General features: G+C 36.7%; 1 protein-coding gene across 15 annotated transcripts in view; it reads left to right on the forward strand.

Moving 5' to 3' along the window:
• Positions 1-21,945, forward strand: part of DYNC1I1 (dynein cytoplasmic 1 intermediate chain 1) — a 274,890-nt gene that overhangs the window by 165,056 nt on the left and 87,889 nt on the right. For all 15 annotated transcript variants that reach the window (XM_087915831.1, XM_087915837.1, XM_087915838.1 and 12 more), the window contains 3 exons: positions 8,677-8,839; positions 11,241-11,340; positions 17,982-18,107. In XM_087915831.1, coding sequence (XP_087771957.1) covers positions 8,677-8,839; positions 11,241-11,340; positions 17,982-18,107 — 389 coding nt within the window. The remainder of the gene's footprint in view (positions 1-8,676; positions 8,840-11,240; positions 11,341-17,981; positions 18,108-21,945) is intronic.

A 21,945-nucleotide genomic window follows, 5' to 3' on the forward strand; every position in this document is an offset into this window, starting at 1 on the left:
CGACATACTGGTACTGCCCTGTATGAAGCCAACTCTGGCATACATAATTTAGTCACCTGTGACCAATGGTGGGATTATTTTTTTTTTTACTACTGGTTCTGTGGGTGTGGCTTGGTGGGAGTGGCCATGTGACTGGGTGGGAATTGTTTTTTGCAGCCACCCTCTGCCCATTTTTTGGACCTTTTGGGCCTCAGAGGAGCCTCTGGGGGGGTGTTTTTATCCCAGAAGGCTCCTCTGGGGCTCAGGGAGAAAAAAATGAAGCATGGGAGGGGCATGCAGCACCCTTCCATGCTCCATTTTGGGACCTTCCTGGCCTCAGAAGAGCCTTGTGGGGGGGCGTTTTTCTCCGAGAAGCTCCTCTGGGCCTCAGGAAGACAAAAGTGGGGGAATGAGCCCCTCCCTCCATTTTTTGCCTTCTTGGGCCTCACCAAGAGGAATCCCGGCACAGCTGATCATATAAACAGCTGATTGTCAGGAGGGGGAAAAAGAAAGAAATAACTTAAGGGGCAAGCGTCAGGCATGCAGGGTGAGAGAGCATCGGGCAGGCAGGGCAAGCGAGCCAGCAGCGGCTGGGCAACCGGTTCATGGGTATGGCCAGCCAGAACTTACTACCAGTTCGATAACCCATGCCAAATCTTTGCTACTGGCTGAATACTGCCTCTGCCTGTGGCTGTTTTTAAGCATGATGAACACAGGCTGTTTGCAGGGATATGTTAAAGAACTTTGTCAGGACCCTGCTAATTGATCATCACAAGTCTTTACCGCTATTTCCAGCACTCCATCTGGACCTGCAGCTTTACTGGGATTCACAGCCTTCAGTGCAGCTTTCACTTAATGTTCACATAGGGTAAGTGGCTGGGAATCAGAAGGCTGGCAGGCAGAGGCTACAGGGTCTGGGCTTTTCACCTTGTAGCAGGCGAAGAAGATGTTCAACTCCTCTATCAATGAGGCATCAGCATTGACCATGTTCCTCATGTTGCCCTTATACTTAGTTAGGTGCTGTAGTTCTTGCCACACTTGCTTCAGGTTGTTATCTGCTAGGAGGTGGTTCTTCACCTTATATTTGTATTGTTGTTTTGCCATCTTAATACCTCTTCTAAGGTTTGCCCTGGCCTCTCTATATACATATCCCTGTCCCTTGCCTTAAAGGCAGAATCCCAGGCTCTCAGAAGTGTTTCATCCTGGGTTTACAATTCCCATAGACTCTGATGCACTTGTCCGTTGTTACACTCTCAGTGCACATTTTGATGTAAGAGAGTACGGCATCAGTGTATTCATGCAGGCCATGATGTTTAAATACACTCCACTCGGTGGTTTCAAAACAGTCCTGCAGCTGATTGAGAGCACCCTCTGGCCAGATTTTAACCATTTTCATGACTGGCTGAATTCTTTTCCTGAGAGGGACATACTTCAGGCATGACAGAAGTGAAAGATGGTTGGAGGTACCCAGGTGGGGGAGGTGGATTACTCTATATGCCTGTTTCAGGTAAGAGTACACATGGTCAAAAGCAGTGGTTCCCAAAGTGGGCGGTACTGCCCCCTGGGGGGCAGTGGGATGCCTTAGGGGGGCGCTAAGAGGTGGCAGGGGGCGCTGGAGGAGTCCAGCCACACCAAAAAAAAAAAAATGTGGCGGCTGGAGGTTTTTTGCAGGCACAGGGGATCAGCACAGTGCTGCAGACGGGATTTACCCTTCCCATCCCGGAAGCGCTGCCTGCACTGAGCCGCAATAGGTCCCCACATGGGCTGGGTCAAGCCAGCTGTGAGGAAGGTCTCCCCAAGGAAGCGAGGTAAAAGCACATGTGCCGCCTCGTAGTTGTGTCGCAGGAATTATGTAGGGCGGGCCTTTTGGCATGTTGAGCATTCTTGGTGGAGTCGAGTGTCGGGAGGTTTTGCTTGGTGGGCCAAGCCTTAGAAGTCAGTGCAAAGCAATGTCGGGGATTACGGGAGCTGGGACAGGCTCTGCTCAGAAGTGGCTGCTGAAGGGGGGGCACTAAGAGGTGGCAGGGGGGCATTTGAGGCGCTGGCACCGCAGGCTCATCCCATTGACTGTTGCACCGGAGCAGTGCAAGGGGCTCAATGGCGTCGAACACAGTGGTGGCAGCACATTGGGAAAGTCACTCTGGCTTTGCTCTTCTTTCCCAAAGTGCCACCGCTGTCGCATTCTGTCTGTCTGTCTGTCTGTCCATCCATCCAAAAGGTCTGCCTGCCTGCTTGCCTTCCTGACAACCTATCTACCTGCCTGCCTTCTTTCTTTCTACCTACTTACCTATCTGCCTACCAATATAGATCTGTCTGTCTGTCTGTCTATCTATCTATCTACCGACCAACCGACCTACATCTCTCTCTCTCTCTCTCTCTCTCTATCCACCTATCCATCCATCTATGTTTGAAGTGCTGGCCCCGCAGGCACATCAGGAAAGTAGAGCAAAGCCCATCTGGGAGGGAGGGAGAGATGGCGGGGGAGAGACACCTGATGCATCAGATTGAAATGAGGGCCTAGTTAGACTGAGGCCCTTTTCCACATTGAAACCTCTTTGACTTCGAAGAGATTTTGTGGACGAAACATGGTCAAGACTATCAGGAAGCTCTCACATTTTGTTGAGGCTTTAAACAGGATCCATTGGACCAGATCTCCATCCTAAAAAATTACTTTTTCCCAATGTATTACAGTGCCAATACTGAAGAAGGCAAAACCAAAATGTACTGGTAAATTACAAGGAGAACACACACACACACACACACACACACTCCCTTCTAACCCTGCTGGAGCAGGTGATTGGACTAGAATAGATATCTCATTATCTTTCTCCTCCCTCCCTCCTTCTTTATTTCTTTTTCTTTCTGTCCCTTCCTTCCATCCCCCCTTTCTTTGTCTGCCCCTTTATTGTTCTTTCCCTTTTGTCTTTCTTTTCTTCCTTCTCTCTTTCTCTCTCTCTCTCTTTCCCTCTCTCAGGCTCACCCCATTGACTTGGTGCACTGCTCCGCTTGGACTTGCTTGGGCAGGTCCCTCTGGTGCAGCGGGCTCAATGGGATGGACCTGCAGGGCAAGCACTTAGAATGTGGCAGTGGTGGCACGTTTGAAAAGTAGAGCAAAGCCAGAGGTCAGTAATTTTTGCTGCAAAGAATCACAAAAGCTTCTGGGCTGTGCACAAGAAGGGACACACATGTCAATGCAATTCAGCAACATAAAATAAAGAAATACAAATAAAACAAATAAACAAGAATCGGCAAAGCATCTCTGATTAGATTCTATTCACTACTAGAATCTAATCAGAGATGCTTTGCCAATTCTAGTGCAATGACCTGCTCCAGCAGGGTTAGAAGGGAGTGTGTGTGTGTGGGGGGGTGCATGGCTGTCAAAACTCCAAAAACAGGTCAAGTATCTCTGGGGAGGCCAGTCATAAATTAGAACACTTGCTAAACAGCTGGCCATTAAGTGAGGACCACTTGTATTTGGTTTGCCAGTTACCTGGCCACACCCACCCAGTCACATGACCACCAAACCATATCTACCTGGTCATGTCACCAGCAAGCCACGCCCAGCCAGCAAGCCACACCAGCTAGACACGTGACCAGCAAGCCATGCCCACTCAGTCACGTGACCAGCAAGCCATGCCCACTCACGTGACCAGCAAGCCACGCCCTCAAATTAGGTCACACCCACAGAAATTTGAATCCCACCCCTGGCTGGGGGGCACTGAGGATGAGTTTGTAGCACCAAGGGGGCAGTGGACTGAAAAAGTTTGGGAACCACTGGTCTAAAGTGTTCTTCCCTCTGGTGGAAAATTGCACATACTGCACAAATTTAGGGAGAACTGTCTTTAAACAGGCTTGATTGAAGTCTTCGGCCATGTCAAGAGCACCCTCTGGGTGAGTATGCTGCCGCCTGGAGATGATGTCATTTAGCTTAGAAAGCGCTGCATTGACATTGGCATCAGGTGGAATATAAACAGCTATAATAACTATCACAGTGATTTTTCTAGGCAGATAAAATGGCCTACATGTGACAGTCATCAGCTCCACATCTGGGGAGCAATACATATAAACTACTCTGCTGTTAACACACCAGTCACTGTGTATATAAATAGAGTCCTCTTCCCTTGCTCTTATCGGAGTCGCCATATCTATCAGAGTGATAAATGACTCGACTTGTCAACTCCATTGCTGTATCAGGTATAACTGGGTGTAGCCAGGTCTCTCTCTGTGTGTCTGTCTGTCTGTCTGTCTGTCAGTCTGTCTGTTTAACATTATAACTACAAGGTCTAAAATCCTTTGACTTGTATGTTACCTTTTTTCTTTGATCATTGATCAAAACAAGTTAGCTGAATGATCTGAGTTCTGCTAAGCCTAGAAATATATTGCACTGAGTTTTTTGTTTTTTTGTATTTTTTTGGAATGTTCCAGTCTAGATTTATTAAAATTAATATATGCCTCGTGGTCAGAGGCCCATCTTTCTGACACATGAGAGAGAGAATCTTCTTCTCATTGCTCTGCCTGTGAAATGTACTTTCTTGGGAGTTCTGTAAGCATTTAGAAACCTGTGAAGACAGATTTCCTATGACAGGCTTATCGACTTGAGATACTTTTAATATCTATGCCACTATACAAGTTAATTTCCATTAACTTTTTATATTTTATTTTTCTTTGGCTAGCTTGACTGCTTGCCAGAGTAGTGTATAAATCAAACAAGCAAATATATTCCTAGATTTAACATTACAGTTAAAAAAGATTAAGTAGATTCCACTAGTGTGGAGAACTTTTGATTCTGGAGAGTGGTTATGGGTCAGATTAAAGTGAGTGGACAAAGGGTCTGAACAGATAAAAAGTAGTTTCCTAGATTTTATATTTTGCCTTTAGCACTAACTAGTGTGGGTACTCCTGAACTCTATTAATTTAAATTTACACTTAAAGATATTCTGCTCACTTAAATGCAGGTCTTATCAGCAGAGACGCCAATAACCTTAGTTAAAACAGAAGAACTATACTCAGTTGCTGAACTGTGGTTGAGAATTGGGTCAAGTTTCCTCTCCTTGCCACATGAAAGCAACCATAATTCGTGTATCTCTGGAAGACGACGTAGTGAATTATGAGTGAATGCTTTTTAAAAGCCAAGTTAAATAGACTCCTGAAAGATATATATTTATTTTAGGTTTTCACGGGCTTGCAAATGACTTCTATGTATACCTCAGCTGTATTTGAAGGATAGCCATAACTAACATCATCTCTTTTTTGTTATAGTTTAGTCTAGTTGAAGTGTTTTGTGTTGCCCCTGGCTCCTCTTCTTGTCTTCCTAAGCCAGATCTCAAGCGAATGATAGTTGTAAAATCCACCCCCCTCCTTCTTTCTTTTCTTTTTGGTAGTAATAGTTTTTGAGACATTCAGACCACAGGTTTAAAAAGGAAGTCTGGTAGTTGAATCAGAGACAGCAGTACTTTGTGAGGATGTTAATATTTTAGCAACTGAAAAGAAAATAATAAATTGAAACTGACACTGGAAGTTGGTTGGGTTTCAGTTAGCTGCCACTTCCTTTTGTACCATTTCAATTCCTTTTGTACCATTTCAATATTTCAGAAAAGTTTATCCCGTAAAATCTAATCCAGTGAGAGAAGTGAAACATGTAGTTTGTTCTCTTGAAATTTATTTCAGGGTAATAAAATCTGGGCTTATTGATGATTTCTCATTGCTTGAACATGGAACATAAGAATCAGCAATCTTATAAAAATGCCTACCTACATGCACAGAGTATTTTTTCTCGAATAATCTTAGCCATCCAACATTTGAAATGGAAAAGATTAGTTTCATGTCACTGAGAATATTGTGCATCTAAAAGTTTATCCACAAATACATAGGAATAGATTATCGTATAAATAATTATGAGGAAGCTTCATTAACTAAACTTTTCTGTTTTCTTAATGTTTTTAATCACATAATTCCATCACGCAGACCCTTCCTTTCCTGAGTTCACAACTTTTGTTTTTGGTTCAATGCAACAGTGTTTACAAGCATGTTAGAAGCAACACATGTATTTTGATTAATGTTTCCTGCTATTACTGGGTTCAGCAATATTTATTCTGAATTAAGGGCTTTCCTGAAAATTTGTATCTAGTAAGTTAAATGCATGGTTATGTTTCTTTTTCCATGCATAGCAAAATACATTTTTAAAAATACATTTGCAGAATTTCTAATTTCTAATATTTAGCAGTACCATTCACATTTCTCAAAGCAGCTAAGCTGGGTCAGTTCTTGGTTTTGAAAGATTCTACAACTCCCCTGTAAAATTTTCATCCAAATTAAAATAATTTGCTACTTCAAAACATTAGAATTTGGGTTGTTTTTTTTAAGAGAGTAAACATGTGAAACAAAAATCTGGACATTTCTTTTTTAAAAGTGAGATTCTATGCAATATTATCTGCTACATTTGATATTTTATCCTTTGCAATTTGAATAGTAAAAAGAATAAAAATATAGAAAATTACTAAATCCTAAGTCAGATTTCTTTGTCCAGTATTGATTGGTACTACTGGTAATTTTTCAAGTTTCCGCAAAACCTCATGGCCTGAGGTCTTCAAAAAGCATATGATTTCATGCTTAGAGAATAACATGTATTTTAAAAGGGCTATATATTAAATGTCTATGGAGATTCTCAGTCATCCAGATCATGCACAAATTTTAGTTTTCTTTCTTATTTAAATTTTGTTCATTGTCTAAAACAAATATGTTTTCATGTTTATACATAATAATAGCTAATTTTAATTTCTGGATACCTGTTGTTTGCAGTGATTGTGCCATTAAAATAAAATCTGTTTTGCCAAAATGTTTAAACAGAATTGGTTTATCAATTCTTTTTATCAATTCTATTCTATGCTTCTCTTACAGGTTTTTTTCATGTTTAAAAGCAGTACAAAGTGGTGAAGTTAATGTTCCAATCACTAAGGCTGAAATTATACTTTCGTAGGTGTATTGCATACATTGATTGTGTTCAAATATAGTTTATTGAAAAAGGTACAGTGTCTTGATTCACTTAATACTAAACTATGAAATATGCTTTACAACCACAGTTACCAAACTGTGCTCACAGTGAACTCAGAGGAGCACTATGGGATGTTTTAAATTTTTGAGGAAAATACGATACTTTGACATCTGCCACCTAAGGCACTACGTAAAAAACTACTAAGAAATTAAGGGTACCATGAAGCATGAAAGCTTGGGAAGCTCTGGTTTATGTCTATGCAATCTTAGAATTGCACGTTGTGCTATGTCAAAATCTAAGAAACTGCATTATGGTTTAGTATGAAGTGCAAACCCTATCAATAATATCACTTTTAGGCGAAGGCTCTCTGCAACTTTCTTTTTCTGTTTCATCTGCCTTTAGCCATTCAGATTGGTGCTAATTGGTATGCTGAACATAGGTTCACTGATGTTATAATGCAATTATGACTATTACCCATTTGCACATCTAAAATTATCTACGAGGAATATGGGATAGAATTCACTTAGTCTTATTTCAAACGTAATAGACATAATTCAAAAGAGATATTAGAGCATTGTTTGCTTTAGGATGACCTAAATCAACATAATGTAGTAAGGAGCCTTTACATTTAATTTGTGTATTAAGCAAAGAAGAAGGATGAAAATGTTTATGGACATAATAAGAAAAGGTTTGGTTTCTTTTTTGGTATTACATTGGGAATACTAAAAAATATTCCATCTTCACTCAGTTTTTCAGTCCATAATTTATTATCATGCATTAGTAATGACATTTTGGAAAATATTATCTATACTAAATATAACCTTTATATTTTTTCTAATGCATCAATCTGGTCCCTGTATTTTAAACTTATTTTTTTCTAATACTTTCAAAAAATTGAGCACGATGAGTTTTCAATAATCAGAAAGATCCAATGTTATAAAATGTTTTTTCAATAACTTTTTTTTATGTAACTTCTGTTTATGATAAATAGAGCAAAGCATGCATTTTAATCAGTTAAGAATATTTTAACCTAGTTAGGTATCAGCACACATCTGACCCTCATTTAATTTGGAAAAAACAACAACCACCTTGTTGTTATGCCTTGTTAATACTGGGATAGGAAGTCATCTCTAAATCCCAGACAGAAAAATTAAAAAAAAGAAAAAAAATCTCCGAAGAAAGCATCAACAAACTATGGTACTTCCAACTTATTGCCAATAAAACTACATTTAGCCATCAGGAGTAAAGCTCAACTTCATATTTTAAGAAGATTTTAGGATTTGTTTGGTTTAGAAATTGAAATTGAAGATGGCTTCTGGATTGAAAAAGCATTTAAGTCTATTTTTTTGTTAAGCCTGTTTCACTGCCTTTCCAAGATTGCCTGATTCATGAGCATCAGTCAAAAATATTTCCTGAAATCTGAATGTGAAGGGTTTTGTGTGTGTGTGATCTTAACTATTTTCTTCTCCTTAATAATAAATATGCAAGATATAGGATGTCTTTGGTATAGAAGCCACATTTTAGGATTATGTAGTGCAATATTAATGAATTCATTTTTTTTCCCTTTAGAAGGCAGCAAACCATTCAGTCTTACCAATTTCACTATAGGTTTCATAGGAAGATCTCATTTCTTTTCTGAAGACTTAGATTCATCTGGAAATATTTAAATGCTTGTATGTTTAATGGTGCCAATATTCTTTTGGAAGCTCCTCCTAGAGAATTGACAGAGGAAGAAAAGCAACAGATTCTACATTCAGAAGAATTCCTTATATTTTTTGACCGGACAATACGTGTGATTGAGCGAGCTCTAGCTGAAGATTCAGACATTTTCTTTGACTACAGTGGCCGGGATGTAGAGGAAAAAGATGGGTCAGTACTCTCCTCCTTTTTTTTTTTAAATCCAGTCAGTAAATAAAATGGTAATTTGTGACTTACAGAGAGCAATACCTCAGTGTTCAATACATCTGTAGTGATAAACTTTCTGAGTTCAATAATGTAATAAAACACATTTACTGGATCCTCTTCATTAATTCTAGAGGCTTTTAACGTTTGCAGTTGTCTTTATCTTAATCTTATTGTAACATATTGAAACAGAGAATAAATGAACATACCAGCTTTCATCTAGATCAGTGCTTTTCTAACTTAACAACTTTAAGGGGGATTCTGGGAGTTGAAGTCTACAAATATTAAAGTTGCCAACTTTGAGAAATACTGATCTAAATCAACTATATTTTCTAGACTCTAAACTTAAAGGCACATGACATTAGGGTAAATATCACTTTTGCTCTTTCAATGATATATTCTAGAAAGTGTGTTTATCTGTAAACATAGAAAACTGCTATTTGTGCATCTGTGATTGTTTTTTATTAATTGTTCAATAAAATATTATAATTTAGAACAAATTAAAAAGGAAACCAGCTAATGCAATCTTCCCAAAGTGGAAGTAGGTTCTAGACTACAAGTCCCAAAATCTTCCAGTCATTAGCAAAAGCATAGCACTTAGACTTTATAGCCCTCTCTAAGCAGTTTACAGAGTCAGTATATTTCCCCCAACAATTTGTTTCCTCATTTTACTGACCTCAGAAGGATGGAAGGCTGAGTCAACTTTGAGCCTGGTGAGATTGAACTGCCAAACTGCAAGCAGCCAGCAGCCAGCAGAAGTAGCCTGCAGTACTGCACTCTAACCACTGTGCCACCATAATTTCATTATTCTAATTGAAACCAGTATTCTACAACTTAACAGAATAACAGAATTGGAAGGGACCTTTGAGGTCTTCTATTCCAACTCCTGCTCAAGCAAGAAAACCTAAACTATTTCAGACAAATGGTTGTCTAATCTCTTGTTAAAAATTTCCAGTGTTGGAGCACCCATAACTTTTGGAGTCAAGTTGCTCCATTGATTAATTATTTTAAATGTCAGGAAATTTATCCTTAGTTCTAGGTTGCTTCTTTCCTTAATTTATATCCATTGCTTCTTATCCTGCCTTCAGGTGCTTTGGAGAATAGCTTGACTCCCTCTTCTTTGCGGCAGCCCCATAGATATTGAAACACTGCTATCATGTCATCTCCAGTTCTTCTTTTCATTGAACCAGACATACCCAATTCTTGCAACTGTTCTTCATATATTTTTGCCTTCAATCCCCTAATAATCTTTGTTGCTCTTTTCTATGCTCTTTCTAGTGTCTTATCATTTTTTACAGCATAGCAATCAAAACTGGATGCAATGTGCATTCCAAATGTCTTACCAAGGCATTATAAAGTTGTATTAACACACATGATTTTGATTCTGTTCCTCTATTAATACAACTTAAGACTGCATTGGCTTTTTTGGCAGCTTCAGCACACTACTGGCTCATATTTAAATGATTGTCTATTAAGAGTCCAAGATCCTTTCACAGCTACTATTGAGCCAAGTACCATCTATACTATACTTGGCATATTTCTCCGTTCTTTTTTTTCCTCAGATCCTTCAGATGTTGAGCCATGATTTGTTTTGTGTATAATTTATATAACATGTAAAACTTCTGAATCTATATGGAAACACTCAGCATTTGTTCAAAATATTCCCTAGGAAGGAAATTAGAAGTCAACTTTTCTTTTGTTAGTGTCCTTGGGAATACCAGTTTCAATTATAATGCTGACTGCAAGATTTTCGGAATTGTAACCAGAGTCCAATTGCAATTTTTGAAAGATTGTGTAATCTGGTTTGCTTGTTAATTTGTTCCAAATCATAATATATTGTTGAATAATTAATAAACAACTTTCACAACATGCACAAATATGTGACATCTTCTATAGCAGTTTTCTATATAAAATTCATGTGTTAGCTAATATAATGTGAAACCCAGCATCACAACTAAGCCAGTTTGAACCTGTTCTATATTCTGAAAACTACATATGTAAGAAATGTTGGAAGTTAAAGTTAAATTAAGAAAGTAAACTATATAGATTTTTATCTCAGTTGTTCAATATTATTTGTGATTTCCAATGGCCTAAATAAACTAAAAAATGTAGAACCATTATTTTCCACTTGTTTAGATGGTTTAGATGTAATATATTTATTCTTAGCCTATTTCTTTCCTTTGATTTAAATTATGGACGGGACAGACCGAGAGGTCATCTGGTTAAGAAACAGAAAAACTAAAATAGCTAAGGGAATGTAGTAGAGAAATGAAAAAATGAGAACTAATTATTGGCAAAACAGTTTATTATTTTAAAATGTCAGTTCTAATTTTAAGTAGTGATATAATCCTCGTTCAAATACATATAGTGATGTCCAAGCTGGAGCCAACCTTTCCTTCAGCCGACAGTTTTATGATGAGCATTGGTCTAAACATCGTGTTGTCACTTGTATGGATTGGTCCCTACAGGTAAGATTTGTAACTTGTTTTCTGAATATTTTATGTTTTCACTAGTTGTGTTTTATAATTTTTAAAATGATTTTGCATGTTTACGTTAATTTTAAATATTAGATTAGGAGCTGGCTGAAAAATGGACAGCTATATAAATGTTTCAAATAAAGAAAACAAATAGACTTTGTGGTCATTTAACTACCTTTTCCTTTCTTGTAATCATCCATGTGTGTTGGAACCCATATATAACTAAAACTAGATGTTAAACTTTGTTGTTCAACATACTTGGAATAAGACTATCTAAAAATTAATAAAATAAATGAGCGTACTACAGGGGTGGGATTCAACTGGTGTTACTACCAATTCGGTCAGAGTACATTTTGCACACACACGTGCCTGACATGTGCTGTGTGTGTATGGGTAGAATAATTGCAAAAAACATCAACTGTGCTGCCCGGACATCTGACAAGCACTGCGCGCAGGCGCGCAGCAGCATTTGAAAATCTTCTTTTCTGCTTTTTCAACCTCAGCTGTGTCACACAAAGCAGCTGAGGTTGAAAAAGCAGGTAGGCCAAATGGATGACCAAAAGATCATTGCACTGAACTGATTCAGTGTATGCTGCTCTTCAGAGCTACTGGTTCTATAGAATTGGGCCGAACCAGTAGCATCCCACCCTTGGCGTATTACTATGCTAGTAATTCCAAGTATTTCAATTTAATTTTTTGAGAAGCAGGCACTAAAATTACAATAATATAAGTAAAGTGCTAATGAGAAAAACTTGTGATATTGGATGTTCAAAGAAAATAAGATTTAAAATGCCAGCATGTCATACAAGTTCATATAGCTATAACCATATTAACATGGTCAGCTGTAATAAGACATCTATCCTTGGAAAAGGATGTATAATTTAATTATTGAATATATGTTCTATATGCAAAATATCTCAGTATCCTTAATGGGAAAAAAATTAGACAGCAAACAGAAATTTGTGGAAGAGTCATTTTCATTGAAGTATTTGATTATATTGATACAGAGAAGCATCCTATGACAATTTTTGTCCTATTGAGGTATATAAGATATAAATAATGGACATTATTTTATGGAGTTCAAATCCTTTACTGGGAATTAAAATTTGCACTTTATGTGTTTTATTATAAAGTTTAACTACAATAATAAAAAATAACAAACTAAAAATAAAAAAAATAAAATAAAAAGTGCAAGAAAACAAATAAAAGAAAGAGTTAAAAGGAGAAAGAAAAAAAATCACTAAGAAAGTGACTTCCCACCTTCATCACGACAAATATAAGACATAAGAATTTATTTGTCATTACACTCGCAAGCGGGTGCAACGAAATGAGGTGCTCTTCCACAAGTAAAACTGGACAACACCATTGAAAGAAAAATAAAATTAAACACAACAGACCATACAATAATCTCTATACAATTTAAAAATGTAAATACCCCATTACTCTCAGCCATTAAATTCCACAAAATCTTATGACCCTGCATTCAAACTCAAAACTGCACTTGGTTAAAAACTGTTCTTAAATCTAGTCGTCCTTGTTCTTAATACCCTGAATCTCCTTCTCGATGGTAATAGTTCAAAGAGCTGATGTCCCGGATGAGAGGAGTCATTCAATATATTAAATATCTTCCTCTTACATCTATTCCTATACCGTTCTTCCAAAGAGGGAGTGAGAAGCCAATTATGTTTTGGGCCATCTTAATCACCCTCTGAATTGCCTTTTCTCTGCCACTGTGCAGCTCGAGAACCATACACAGAGACAGTAGGATAATATACTCTCAATTGAACTCTGATAGAAGGTAGTCAGTAGACTCTCAGCCAGTTGTTGTTTCCTAAGAATCCTTAGTAAATACAACCGTTGTTGTGCCTTCTTAATTAAAGCAGCGGTGTTTGCACTCCAGGTCAGGTCATTTGTAATGATGGTCCCGAGATACTTACATTCAACCACCTGTTCCACACGAACTCCTCTATATACAGTGGCTGAATGTCTGCTCTTTTTTCCTATAGTCCACTATAACCTCCTTGGTCTTCTTAATGTTAAATAGAAGATTATTATTTTTGCACCAGTGGGATAGCTGTAATACCTCATCCCGATATGCAGACTCATCATCCCCAGAAATAAGTCCTACAAGCGTAGTATCGTCTGCAAATTTTATTATCTTATTGTTGGGATGTTTATTTGTGCAATCTGATGAATAAATGGAGAACAGTAGTGGACTAAGGACACAACTCTTGGAGTGCCAATGCTAAGTGTCTTGACAGTAGAAATATAATCATTCAGTTTAACTCTTTGTGGACATTTGTTAAAAATCCAATATCCATAAACAAATAGAATCTGGAAAATCTAGATCTTTGAGCTTGGCTATTAATCTGTGCGGTATGATGGTATTGAAAGCAGAACTAAAATCTGCAAACAACATTCTTACATAATTCCCTGGTGTTTCCAAATGGGATAAGGCCATGAAGCACAGTAATAATTGCATCCTCGGTTGATCTATTTTCTTTGTAAGCAAACTGAAGCCCATCAAAGGAATCAGGAAGGCAGGAGATAATATAATTTCAACTAGCTTCTCAAAGCACTTCATTAAGATAGAAGTTAGTGCCACCGCCTATAGTCGCTAGGACCATTTGTGGGCAACTTTTTAGGCAGTGGAGCGATGGTGGAAGCCTTGAGACACACAGAACCACACTTTGTGTCAAGGATCGATTAAAAATTTCAGTCCACACCCCAGCTAGCTGATCAGCACAATCTTTTACCACACGACCAGGAATTGAGTGGGCCCAGCTGACTTTCTGGATATCAACCGCCTTCTATTGTCTGCCTCACATCCTGCTCATTCACAATGAAGGGAGGCTCTGCTGAGTAAATGATGGCAAAGGGACAGTTTCAGTTTGATGGATCTCAAATCGAGCAAAAAATTGTTCAACTCCTCAACCACCACCGCACTACCATCCAAAGAGACCTTTTTGCTTTATAGTTCGTTAGTTGTTGAACCCCTGCCAAACCTGCCTCATGTTATTACTGAGAAAGCAGTCTTCAATTCTCCTCTTATATTCGGCCTTAGCTTGCTTAATACCTCTCTTCAAGTTTGTTCTTGCAGCACTATAATCTAGATCATTCCCAGACTTAAAAGCCTTATTTCTTGCGTACAACAAGCGTCTAACCTTCCCGGTCATCCAAGGTTTTCATTAGGTTACACCGGATTCGTTTATCCACCGTGACAGTATCAATACAGTGTGCCATATACCCTAGCACTGCAGCCGTGTGTTCGTTGAGATCAGGATGATCAAAAACTTCCCAGTTTGTGCGTTCAAGCAGTCCTTTAGCTGCTCCATTGCTCCCTCTGGCCAGCTTTTCACCGCCTTGACTACCGACCCGCCTGTTTTCTCAAAGGAATATACCGGGGCTAAAAGCAGGGACAAGTGATCTGACTGGCCCAGATGTGGTAGTTGTAATACCCTGTATCCATTTACAATATTCGTGTAGACCTTATCCAAGGTGTTCGATCCCTAGTTGCACACCTTATATGTTGATAGAATTTAGGGAGGACCACACGAAGATCTACATGATTAAAATCTCCTGCAATAAGGAATACAGCATCTGGAAATTTGCTTTGCAAGTTGCCAATTTCATCACCCAGGTAGTCCAGAGCCAAATCTGCATTTGCGTCTGGCAGAATGTAAACAACAAGAATAATAACAATGCTGAATTCCGTGGAAGGTAGAAGGTCTGCATCTAACAGACAGATATTCCAGCTCCAAAGAGCAGTGACGTGTTATAACCTCTGAGTTTTACACCAAGTCTCTTTAACAAACATACACACTCCACCTCCTCTACACTTCCCCACATTTCTGTCTCTGTCCAGACGATGTAATAAAAAACCGTCCATCTCAATAACAATGTCTGGAATAGTGGGGTACAACCAGGTTTCGGTGATTAGCAACACACAACAGCTTTTCACGAACTTACTTGAAGAGACCTGTAGCCTTAAATCATCCATACTTTCAGTATTTCTTCACTTTTAATTTAACAGATATAAAACTCTTCATATCATAGCTCAATTTTTAAATATTGGAAAGTTCAATAAGCAACACCTTTTCTAATCCAGGTGTGGCAATCCAGTAAACCAGTTAACAAATATAAAATTCATCTTTACAAACCTCTATTCTTAACTGTAAGCAAATCCAGTACACAATGTATTTTTTAATCCAGATGTCAGCTAGTCCAGAAAGAACCATCCAAAATAACAACATATTCCATGTTAATTCTGATTAAATAAGCATACTGTTCCTTTTTTCTATATAAAACTATCTTGGTTTAATCCATTCAAATGATTATTATGCTTTATCTCGAGTTTTCTCAAAACTTTAACAGTCCTCTTCTGTAAATCCAGAAGGAATAAATTATTCCAATTTCTCTCTCGAATTGGCATTTTTATTTCCTTTTTAATTTTAATTTGATGTTTTTGTATTTCCAGTGACAAATATCTGTTCCCTTTGTTCTCTACAATCATGTCATGTTATTGTTTCATTTTTTTTCTTTTCTTCATCTTCTTCTGAGACGATACTGTTCATAAGAACACACTACACAACTGACTCTTGATTCAAAGTCCTGGTGACATTCCTCAAACATATTAATTGCATTATAAATTGCTTAGTTATAAGTTGTTGTTCAAATAGCAAGCCTTTATGGATTGTTGTGATGCTAAACCAGAGAAACAAATAATGTCGGCTCTCAAGATAACAAATAATGTAACATGTCAAATCTCAAGATAACAAATAATCTTGGTATATTTTGAATTTATTTTGGGTCTAAGAGATGCAGACCTGCATCTAGCTTGAGAGAAATAACACATATATTGAAGTTCATTTTTTATTTATAGCATGTAACTTCATCTTTATTGCCAGAGTGGTTTTTGCATCCATGTGTTCTAATTAAATCCATTTTGCAACAGATATGGCTAAGTATGTGGGTGGCCAATAGGTCTATGTGGATTTCACAGAAATAGGAAACAAGCCTGAGGAAAAACTTATCTTGGACTTTTCAAGGGGATGAAAATTACATGGAATTCTTATCTGATAGTTTTTTTAACAAGCAGCATTTATAGTATTCCCGCAACAGCAAGATAAGCCCAACTTAGAAGGCAACTGCCAAAATATAATTGTTCATTCCCTCAGGCAGGCAAGTATACAGAGTATTTTGTCTCCTCTTTCTTTGTTCTGGGTGGCCTTGTTTCACCTTCTTTTCTTCCTGCTCTTATCTCTCTTAGATGTTCACCTCAGCTATTCTCACTGCCGCCATTTCTGATCCCTAGGTTTCATGCTTCAAACATATACTTAAATAGGCAGACATATTCAGAATAAACTTTGATGTGTTCCAGTATTTCTTTTCACATACAAAGTTTGTTTTTATGCTTCTGTGAAAGTTACAAAAAGTCTGTTGAAGAAAAGCTGGCAATTCCTTTGTAAAATTACAAATTATTGTAGTGCTTACAATGCAATTGGAAGCCACACAATGGAATTTGTTTGTTTATTTATTTATGAAATTTATTTGCTGCATATCTTGTATTATTCAATGACTTAGGATGGTTTACAGAAGTTACTATAACTTACAATAGTTAGTATAATTCCAATAGTCTCTATTAATATTTTGTCAATAGATAACCAGCACAGCCTATAATTTAAGGGCAAAATGTAGATATTGAAATACAATATGGTGATAACCATTAATTTAAATAGGTTGTTTTTTTTAAAAAAGGCTAGATAGAGTCAAGCCATCATTCTGTGGCTATTATTCTTGATGACTCCGTACTGTTTTCTGCATCATAGGCAGCATACTTTTAGTATCAGCTACTAGGAAATGAGAATGGATGTTGGTTCTTTCATGCAGACCCCTCAAGGACACATAGCTGGATGCTGTGTGACATAGAAGCTAAACTTTATGGGTTCCAGTTCCTTATATTTGTGTGTGTCTCAGTAATTTCAAATATAAACTATGCCTTTTCTTTATTTATTTTTCAATAGATGGGATAAACATATACATAGCTGTGTCACTTCACAAAATGCACCTTCCCTGAAGCATTAAAGTAGCTATATGGCTTGGCTGCTTTAAAAGATATTTATTTGGAGGCAGCCAGCCACATGCTTCCATTTGCACAGGCTTCACATTTGTTGTAAGCTCCACTGAAGCAGAGCAGCTGGCCATAACCAAGCATTGGAAAAGCCCATGAAGTAGCCAGTCGACCCTATAAGATTAATCTACTTTGTGCTTTGAGGAAAGGGCATTTGCTCGTTCTGAATATTTTCAAAGCTCTACTATACACAGGCACTTAAGTTTAACCACTCAGCAATCATCAGCAGTGCCACATATGTCAAGCAGATGTGAATGTAGAATTCCCACCAGGTGAGTAAATTGGCTGATGAAGCCAATATAGCATGGGCTATCTTTTCATCACTAGTTCCCTAATTTCAGATCTGGTTATGCAGGAAAGTTTTCTACTTTATAGATCATTCTGTCTTTCTTTTGCTAGTCCTTCTGGATGAACCTATCTGCTTATGTGATTTTCACTCAGCATATATCATTTTGTCCACTACTGTGTATCCAAATTTAACTGCCTGTTACTTTCTTTACAGTATCCTGAGTTGATGGTTGCTTCGTATAACAACAATGAAGATGCTCCACATGAACCTGATGGGGTGGCCTTGGTCTGGAACATGAAATTCAAAAAAACAACTCCTGAGTATGTTTTTCATTGCCAGGTAAGACAGTTTAAGATGCTTACTTCATAAAAGATGTGCTGACGATTACTGTATATACCATCTGCCCACAATTCATAAGAGCTTGAAGTTAAAAATAAAGATATAAAAAGAAAAAAAAAGGCCTAGGAAGTATGCTAATATTTTCAGAATGCATTCAGTTTTCTAAAACAACATAGGCTGGTTGGAGACTGTGTGTCATTTTTTGTCTATTTTAAACAATCCCCAAGAGAATTTATTTATAAAAACCTCACACTTATGAAGTAAATGTGGTATACCACTTCCTCCTCCAGCTGGCAACATATGCTTTCCCACCCACGTAAATTCCCTTGTGTTTTCTATTTCAAAGCAGCTTGAGCTCTGCTTCACTTTGCTTGGAATGATATTACAGCTTTACAGAGTATCAACACATAAAAGACTTGCAAATATTAGCTTTGCCAATGGCAGGATAGAATGGAGATCACCACTGCACTTTTCACCAATTACGTGTGATTTTCCAGTCCAGCAGCAGGTGTCACTTAGATCACAATCAACATCCTAGTGTAACGATTGAGACAAGAAATCAGTAGGTATATCTGAAACATCAAAGAAATGTATTCCTGCTTTTTCTTTTCCAAGATCTTCTTGAACCAAGAACATTTGTGGCAATAAAGGTACACCTTGATTTACACCCATTCATTTAGTGACTGTTCAAAGTCATGATGGCACTGGAAAAAGTGACTTATGAATGGTCCTTGCATTTACAACTGTCACAGCTTCCCCATGGTCATGTGATCAAAAATTGATACTTGGAAACTGGCGTGTATTTACAATGGTTGTAGAATCCCAGCATCATGTGATCATCATTTACAACATTTCCAACTAGCCTCCAAAAACCAAGGTCAATGGGGGAAGCCAGATTAATTTAACAACCCCGTTATTCATTTAACTGCAGCAGTTCATTTAACATCCATTGACAATTTGTAAAATTGGGCACAACTCACTTAAAATTGGGCATGACTCATTTTGCAATGGAAATTCTGGTCCCAATTATGGTTATAAGTTGAGGATTATCTATATAAAATCTAGAAGGTCCCTTACTGACTACAAATTTTGTTTCTGATGATAGTTAAATGCTTCATATATTTTGGATATTTATTATTCAGATCTGAAACTTCAAACTGCCCTCTCTGCTTAGAATAATTTGTAGGGAAATTATTCATTTGGAGAGAATTTAACCTTTGAAGACTTACAGAACATCTCTGACATAGAATTTGTTCGTCTTTGCCAAAATAATGATGATATATTAATATATTCAAGGTTTTGTTTGAATAAGAACAGTTTGCTGAGATTAAAATTTTACAGGCTCCATGGAATCATTTGAGATCTTTGATGAATAATAAGAGGTTTATTGAATAGTCATAAGACCGTATCAGTAACATAACATAAATATATAACAAGACAAAATACAGATAAGTTAGATATATAAGAATATAGTAATAAAAACATATGTGAAAAACCAGGGAATCAAAAATCGGATAATAGATCACCCTTGCAGGATACACCAATTTGTTCAATATATTGGGTTCTTAGGACTGATCTTTGATGAGAATCAGCCTTTTCATTCTGTTTCAGATGGAAAAGTATGTGGGGTTTCAAATTTCAACCAACCTGACTGAGACTATGAAATAACTAAAATATACAATGCTAGAAAATACTGTGTCACCTCTTAAAATACTCTACACTATCTTAAATGCTTTCCCTAGTACATTTATAATGAGAATCACATTGAATTGCCAAATTGATATAAATGCAAGAGTGTGGGAGGAAAATTAGAAGAAAGGTAGATCTAGATATGATTTTTTTTGATGGGCTAATCTTAGAATACATGATCTGGATGGCTTAATTTGATAGGAGAACTATATTCAAAGACTGAGTTCCTTGAGTCAGCTGGAAAACAGAAACAGAAACTTTCAAACATTTCATCTTACCTCAGAACTTGGAAGAGAGGCAAGATGTGTTACAAATTATCATGATGTCATGTTTTGGTTACTTGGTGGAAACCGACTATGTTATTATTTACTCTCATGTTTGTGTATCTGAAAAATAGCAAAGGAAATGTTCCCTAACCTGCATCTCAACTCTTAATGTTCATAGTATTTCTTATATACTATGTCCACTTTGCAAAAACAATAGTAATTGGTTCATTACATCTTATTTGAACACATGTAATTGCCTCATTAAAAAAAACGTAATATGCATTTAAAACCTGCACCTATTGAGTAAAACTGTCACCAAGAACATCTCCATTAAAATGCATATTGAATTTAGCAAAGTATTCAGCTATGATATCAAAAATAATTTGGACAGTAAATTATGACTTCTACAACATACTGTACATGCAGAGTTCTTCTACGTGCTGTTTTAATGCACCCTTTTTCATTTCAAAACATCATTAATCTTATTAATATATGTATCACATGGAAATTATTTGGCATCTTATTTATTAATATGTAAATGGTAAACAAATTTGGAAGAAATAGATAATATTTTGGTGCAAATGAGCAATTCGAGTGGCTACTACAATTATGTTTAACATTTTGTACATTGGCTGCATCACTGATCATTGGAATAAATAAAATAAGTTACATCCGAATTGAGGTGTACATCCTCCTAACTGCATAGAGCACCTAAACCTTGATTGATCTAAAAAAAATTCAGGTTTATAATTGATCAGTATTTCCATAGGAAGACTGAAGGTTATAAAATAGATTAAGAAGCAGAAAGAAAAATATAGAAAACAGCGGCACATATGATTAACATACAAATCATTGCCAAATGAACAGGCAAAAAATGTGTTTGCTGACACCAGGAATTCTGACTGACTAATAGGTAATCAATATGTTGAAATATGTAGACCAGTATCTGATAATGCTTATAATTTGTCTTTTCCCATCTTGCTTCTTGTACTGCTTTATTTTGTACCTTCTGACTTCAATTTTATAATCAGATACAATAGTTTTCATTAATATATTTACATTCACTGAAAAAATAATATAAGTTTAATTAGTTGTTTTCAGAAATGAAAAAATAAAATGCATTATTAAGATAAAATATGTCACAAAAATCATGACATAGTAAACAATAACAAAAGTAGAGGAGTACTTTTATTTCATATTTTTAGTTTTTTTAATGCAATTCTGAATGTTTTATTTACTGTTAGATCAATAGTGAATCAAAAGAAGTCATTTTTATCATGGTTATAAATGCTTTTCTCTTTTTATTTTTATTTTACAATAAAATGTTTTTGATAAACATTAATAAATGATAAAACAAGCAACAATCAATAATATAAATAAAATCACTGCTAGACAACAGGCAGAAAATTAGGAAAGAAATCAAATCTGGCAGAATAAAATGTAATTATTCAAAAGTTCAGAAATACCAATTTTGAAGCATTGTATGTGCTTTTCTTTTTAAGCTTATAAAAATAGTGCAGTTTGGTTGACTGGGTATTAGTACAAGGACAACTCAAACAGGGACAGCTGAAATTTATTCTGCATGGGTTTGTTTAATAGTGGAGACAAGAATATCAATCTATAAAAGCCTATTTTAATATGCTCTACTAAATAACTTTACTTTATTACTGGAGGCTGAAATGGTGAGAATGCAATGCTCTTTCTATTGGTTTATACAAATCAAAGTATACTTGTAATATGTGAGATCAGAAGTAGTGAGAAAATAAAGGTGAAACCAGAAGAAATGAGAGTTTTTAAAACATTAAGAATCAAAATTCTGTTGAGTCAGGATAACAATATCCTTTCTCCTTGTTTTATTTTATTTGCCTTCTAAACATGTTTAT

Source organism: Pseudonaja textilis, chromosome Z, assembly GCF_049901715.1.
Source record: "Pseudonaja textilis isolate UNSWEBS1 chromosome Z, rPseTex1.2, whole genome shotgun sequence".
NCBI lineage: Eukaryota > Metazoa > Chordata > Lepidosauria > Squamata > Elapidae > Pseudonaja > Pseudonaja textilis.